The 6,000-nt window shown below is 45.9% G+C and overlaps 1 protein-coding gene across 1 annotated transcript in view; it reads right to left on the reverse strand.

Annotated features, from left to right (window-relative positions):
* The window catches only part of LOC115382872 (cingulin-like protein 1), a 47,367-nt gene that overhangs the window by 14,248 nt on the left and 27,119 nt on the right, over positions 1 to 6,000 (reverse strand). The window contains exons 4-6 of the mRNA XM_030084815.1: positions 5,304 to 5,421; positions 4,582 to 4,760; positions 4,414 to 4,498 (exon numbers count right to left, since the gene is read on the reverse strand). Of these exons, the coding sequence (XP_029940675.1) occupies positions 4,414 to 4,452 (39 nt within the window). The 5' untranslated portion in view covers positions 4,453 to 4,498; positions 4,582 to 4,760; positions 5,304 to 5,421. The remainder of the gene's footprint in view (positions 1 to 4,413; positions 4,499 to 4,581; positions 4,761 to 5,303; positions 5,422 to 6,000) is intronic.

The raw sequence follows: 6,000 nt of genomic DNA on the forward strand, positions 1-6,000 counted from the left end.
TCTCTTGACTTTTTAATGGGTCTATGGTGGGTTTCAAGTCCTTTGTTAGTTTCTTCGGCTGGTTTCAGGTTCTTTAGCTGGTTGCTTCTTTCTTTCATTGGCCATTTTCCAGATGTTTCACTTAGATTTTTTGAGCTTGTCCTCTTTGTTCTGTTGTTTCCTGATTGGATTGAAGTTTTCAGTTTGGAATATTGATGCTTTTAATCATAAACTATAAAACAAGGTTACTCCTAGTGTCGACACGTCTGCTCACTTATCTTTTTCTCGACATATCGCTCCGGTTTTCATTAGCGAACGACAAATCACATCATCAAACAGTACACACACACACACACACACACACACACACACAGATGCAAACAAGCAGATGCACTTTAATGGCAAACAAAAACAAAACTGTCACTATGGCAGAGCGATGGAACAAAAAATAAAATAAATAAGCAATTAGCGGCGGCAGCGTCGTGTGGAACACGTACGTGTGTCGCAGGGAGCAAAACGTCGAGCAGCGTTCGGCCCGAGGCAATCTGCTTAGCAATATGTTCCCCTGTTGTTGTTGTTGTTGTTGTTGTTATTGGCCCCTAAACACACACACACACACGCGCAGGAGCCGTGCTCGTTCGTACTCTGTGTGGCCGACAGTGATCCTTTAAACAGGAAATATTTGTTACAAATCGGGCTGCAATCTGCAGGGATTATCCTCTTCATTTAACGTGGGAATAACAAAAGGGATATCAGATTACGATCAATGGATCTGTTTGACTTCAGTAAGCCTGATGCAGACGGAGGCTGTGGAGAGATAGAAGCGGCTCATTAACAGCAGGGTGTTCAGTGAATGAAGCACAACTGTGGGAAATTATTAAGCCATGAATACGAATGATTAACTTTTTAATATCAATATTAATATTTTAGTTGTGATTGAAGTTATTTCTTTGAAGTGAGAGTTGCTGAAGCCACTTTCTCCATCTTGTATGATCTGAACTGTAAGAGTTTAATAAATGTGACTTTTAATGTGAAAGTGGCGTTTTCAATATTATTAGGATTATATTTATTGAGAAAATGTGAAAAATAAACCAAAATGTTTCCTTTTTCACAGTAAAAACTATGAGCTGATGACAGAAAAACAAACTGAAATGAATAAAAATATTTTAAACTAGAGGACAAACACACAGGCAATGGATTAAAGGGGATTTTTTGCAAAACAAAAACCCCTTATTTATTCATTTATTTATTTATTTATTTATTTATTTATTTTAACATCACAGTGTGCTGTGAGATGTTCCAGCAGTGTTTTGATCCCTGTGTGATCATTGTTTCTGCCTCTTGAGGATCTTTTGTCTCTTCGTCGGCCTCAGCTGTGGGCGACCTTTATCGATTCGGCGAGCGCCGAGTTTTTAACGCTCATCCAGCTGCTCCTCGCACACCTTCGTAAACACAGACAGGCTCTGCAGAGAGCTGCTCTGCCTCGTCCAGCCCGAGCGGCTCAGTGTGAGGACCACAGTAAAACTGAAAGTCCAAAACTTCCAGTCAAGATTGAAGGAGTCGAGCTGCCGTTAGCATGACGCATCTGGTAGCTTTGTGAAGGAAACGGTGAAAAACTCCAGGGGAGCCGCTGTCTTTCCATCCTGAGCAGAAAACCCACCGTTAGCAAGAACAGAAGCTCTTCTGTCAGCGTTATTATCTCCTAAACTCCTGTTTGCTAATGTAGGAGAGAATCCACCACCCTGAGCTAACTCGCTAGCATGTAGCCACATTAGCTGTGATTAGCATTAGCAGTGTTCACATCTCATAGTAAGAACTGCCTGCACATTGTACTAAAATCCAGATTATAGAGCATCTTCCTCAGAAGACAAAATCAAAGTTTGAAAGACTTAAATTTTGATAAAGTAATTCTTTTGTTAGTTTTTTTTTTTGAAGGAGTCTTGTTACTCTTGCTCTCTTTAATTTAGTCAAACTGCTGCTCTCACAGAAGTCTAAAACCCTGGCGCCTCTACAAAAACCTTTTCCTGCCTTCAAGTCCAAAATTATTAAATTCATCCATAATCAACATTATGGCTATAATGCCAATCCGTTTTCTGGCAGATTAACCTCAAGTAATCTGATAAAACGGTTAGCAGGCCTAGATTAGCAGGGCGGCAGCGTGAGAGCGCAGTGGAGGGGCCGCACCTTCCCACAATCCTCCACACCAAAACACAACCCTGCTGCATGAACAGCTATTTTCAGTGGGCTAAAGTAAAACCGTTACAGACTACACTCTGTAATCTGTCATGCAGTTCGGCTTCCCGTTGACCTATTTCCCTTTAAATCCACCAGAGTCTTCAGCCGTCGGACTGACAGGTGAGTTTTCCCTCTGAACTCAGTCAGACGGCAGTCTGGTTGTTCATGACGAGGAGAGAGAGCAGACTGAAATAAAACCACTTCCCAACCACTCTGACTCATTCCCACTTCCTCTACGAGAAAATAGTAAAATAATAGTGTCGATAAAGCGGAACCACCGGCTGCTAGTTAGCCTGGTATGCTAGCTGATGTCTTACGAGAATCAGAAAATGATTCAGATCTCTGGATTTCTGTGTCTTCATGCAGAACAAACCTGCTGTTTGGGCGCTAAATCCAAATGTGTGATGTTTCAAAACTTTTATTCCAGGAAGTGTGTTCATCCAGTCTGCAGCTTTATGGGTGAACAACACCGTCGTCGGCTGTCCTCTTTTTAATCCCAGACGCTCTGATTCTGGATCTGTTGGACGTTTCACTGTTTGGAAGTTTTGTAATTCAGTTGAACAGTGAAATGCTATGGGACGGCCGGGTTTATAATCAATACTCTACTGTTTATGTTTATCTATCAATGATCTCTTCCTGTTTCATTCAGTATATGATGTTTAAGTGAGAACCGTCCCTGCAGGTTTTGGTTCAATGCTAGAATGCTTAATTATGTGACGCAAATTTAAAAAAATAATAATTAAAAAGTCACTGATGAGCTGATGTTTGCGTCTAAAGGGATAGAGGATGGTGTGATACCGTCCCGCTCCTTCAGCCACTCTTCCCCGGTGAGAACGTGATTCCTCCTCTTCTTCCCTCTTCCTCTAACGCCTGATTGGTGGCGGATTTGGACGGGCGGCGCTGGCAGCCGGCCCGTCTGCTTGTTTGTGTTTAAGCTTCACGAGTTAAACTGTGGTGACACTTTGACAGGTTTCCTGTTATAATAAGACTCCGAACCAGGTTTCTTCCCTCATCGTTTCCTGTCACAACTGTGTCAGTTTATTATGGGATGCTTTTTTTTTTCTCTTTTAGGGAACGATGTTATCCGTGTGTGTGTGTGTGTGTGTGGTGTGTGTGTGTGTGGTGTGTGTGTGTGTGTGTGTGTGTGTGTGCGAAGGTCTACATCTGTGTGTGTGTGTGTGACAGACAGAGCCAGATGAGCGGGCAGATGTTTCCTCTGTCTCTACTCCGACTGTCTGAGAAAGACTGACAACAGCTGGACTGATGCCAGACACACACACACACACACACACACACACACACACACACACACACCACACACACACACACACACAGCCGTGTTGTTTTTCCTCCTCGATTATTCTGGCTCAGAGCAGCATTCGCTACCTGCGCACTAATTCCTCCTAAAAGTTCATGGCCATGTGGAGAGACGAGCGACGGATGTTCAGATTCTAGAAGCACCGCAGTAAAAACCCAACGAGAGCTGCCTGTTCTGAAACGCTGGAAATAAAGCTCAGGTGAAGGGAAACGCTCACCGGACCGACACCAGAGTCAAGACGTCTGACTGAAGGAAGACGGTCAAAATCAAAGTTGCAAAAGTTGTTTTTCCGTCATCATCCGAATCGTCCACCATCAAAAAGCTCTCTAGAAACCAGTGAAAGTCAGAGCTAAACGTGAGCCGGGTACGATCAACCTCTCACAGTTTAATTGTGATAATAAATAGTCATAAACGATCCACAGTACAGCCTCACCAACATTCAGGCTAATCTTGTCCGAGAATTAACACTAAAAACACCAATATTTCCATAAAAAAAATTTTTTTACCAGAAAATAACCGAATTTCAGAATAAAACACGGTGTGTCGACTCTTGTTCGCAGCTCGTGGAAATTACACCCACAGATCAAAATTGAACAGAAAAGTTCCAAATCATCGAAGAAGAACCAAAAAATAATGAAACAGCTGAAATCAGCACGGAGGTGTCCGGTCGCTATGACGACGCCTCGGTTCAAGACGGAGAGTCTCAGCCTGGTTCTGACCGAGACCTGCCTGATGAGGAAAACATCCTCCTCATGAGCCCTTCATCCGCCCCAAGCACTGAGGTGCAGGACTGAATCCCTCCACTGCCACAACCAGCCTGAGCCAGAGACCTGTGAGAGGTTCTCGACCCGGCAGCCCGGTCCTGCGGAGGATGATCCTACCATGTTGTTCTCTTGTTCCGCCTCGTTCTTCTCTTGCATGCTGTGGTCACTCGGCCTGCTGGTGAAGGGTTCCTCTCCGTCCGGCCTGTCGGGGTGAGATCAGACCTCAGCGCCGGCCGCCGGTCCAGCCGTCCAGCTGCTCGGGGAGTCTGGCCGGACTCCTCCTACCTGGGTATCTTCTGTGTGAAGCGGCTCAGTTTCTGGATCTCCTCCTGGTACCGGTGGAGGTCTTGGCTGAGGAGCTGGTGGAGCGCGCTCAGAGCGTTCTCCTGGAACAGCAGGCTCTGGGACTGGACCAGCCGGTCGGCGACGGAGGCCTGGAGCTCCCGGCAGGCACTCAGCTGAGCCTGACCAGGACGAGAGCAGAGACGGTGGACGTCATCCTCCGTCTTTTATCACTTTCAGTCACATTTGGGATTTTAGCAAGTCTGAGCACAGAGAACACCGAGAACACCGAGAACACAGAGAACACCGAGAAGACCGTCTCCATCTGTCTTGTCTCCATCTCTCCATCATTTCTCGTCTCCTTTCTGACGTTTCCATGTTCTCTCCGCTGCTTGTAAGGCTACAGTATGTCTTGTGCTTATTGCCCCCGCTGGACTGGAGGTGAACTGCACTCGGGGAATGCCAGAAATGATGAGTACAGGATGGAACCCTTGGCTAAAGGTTACAGAGGAAGTGTGTCTGTCTTAGAGGTTCCATTTCACTCTGTTCATACGTCAGTGTGCCCTTGAGCAAAACACTGGATTCAAGAAAGGGAGGCTTGTGCACCTCGCATGGTGGCTATCACCATTCCTGTGAGTGAAAGTGACCAACACTGGACACCATGTGTTGCTCGGTTGCGTTGCTCGGTTGCGTTGCTCGGTTGCGTGACGTTGTCGCGGACTCACAGTGGACGTCTGGAGGCAGCGGCTCGTCTTCAGCTCCTCCTCCGTCGCTCTCTTCTTCTCCTGGAGGTGAAGCAGCTCAGTGTTCACCAGCTGCTGGCGGCCTTCGATCTGAGAGAGCCTGACAACACACAGATACACAAACATCACTACACACAGGTACAAAAAGTTTCCTGCGTACAGACACACAGGCTAAACTCTCACTTCAAGCTACAGCTCAAACTGTGGCTGAAGGAGAGAAACACCAGATGTTCATTTCCAGATACAGAAATATCTTGTAAAAAATCTTCCATTCAACAACAAATAAAGGCGGCCATGTTTTAGAAAAAGAACACGATGAGGGGTTTTCCTGCTCAGGCGGGGCTGTCTTATGGATGTTCCTGAACACACAGCTCGAGCATCAGTGGGAAGAATGAAGCAGGACAAACGTCTCTGCTTTCCTCTTGTGTCTTCTTGAGGACAGACAGCAGGTAAGACAGGTAAAGCGTCACACTTCCACCTGAACATTCGTCTCTCATCCTTCGTCACTGCTCCACCATCAGCCCTCTGGTTTCCACTGCAGGTCCTGCTAGCAGCTAGCAGCTAGCAGCTAATGGTTTCACACGGACACGTGGTTCATAACAGAAAGATGCAGAGAGAGGAGTGAAAGTTTTGCTGTTTTATGTGAAAGTGTTCACACTGAAGAGAAATAATTCCCTGT

The sequence above is a fragment of the Salarias fasciatus genome (genome assembly GCF_902148845.1).
Source record: "Salarias fasciatus chromosome 7 unlocalized genomic scaffold, fSalaFa1.1 super_scaffold_4, whole genome shotgun sequence".
Taxonomy (NCBI): Eukaryota; Metazoa; Chordata; class Actinopteri; order Blenniiformes; family Blenniidae; genus Salarias; species Salarias fasciatus.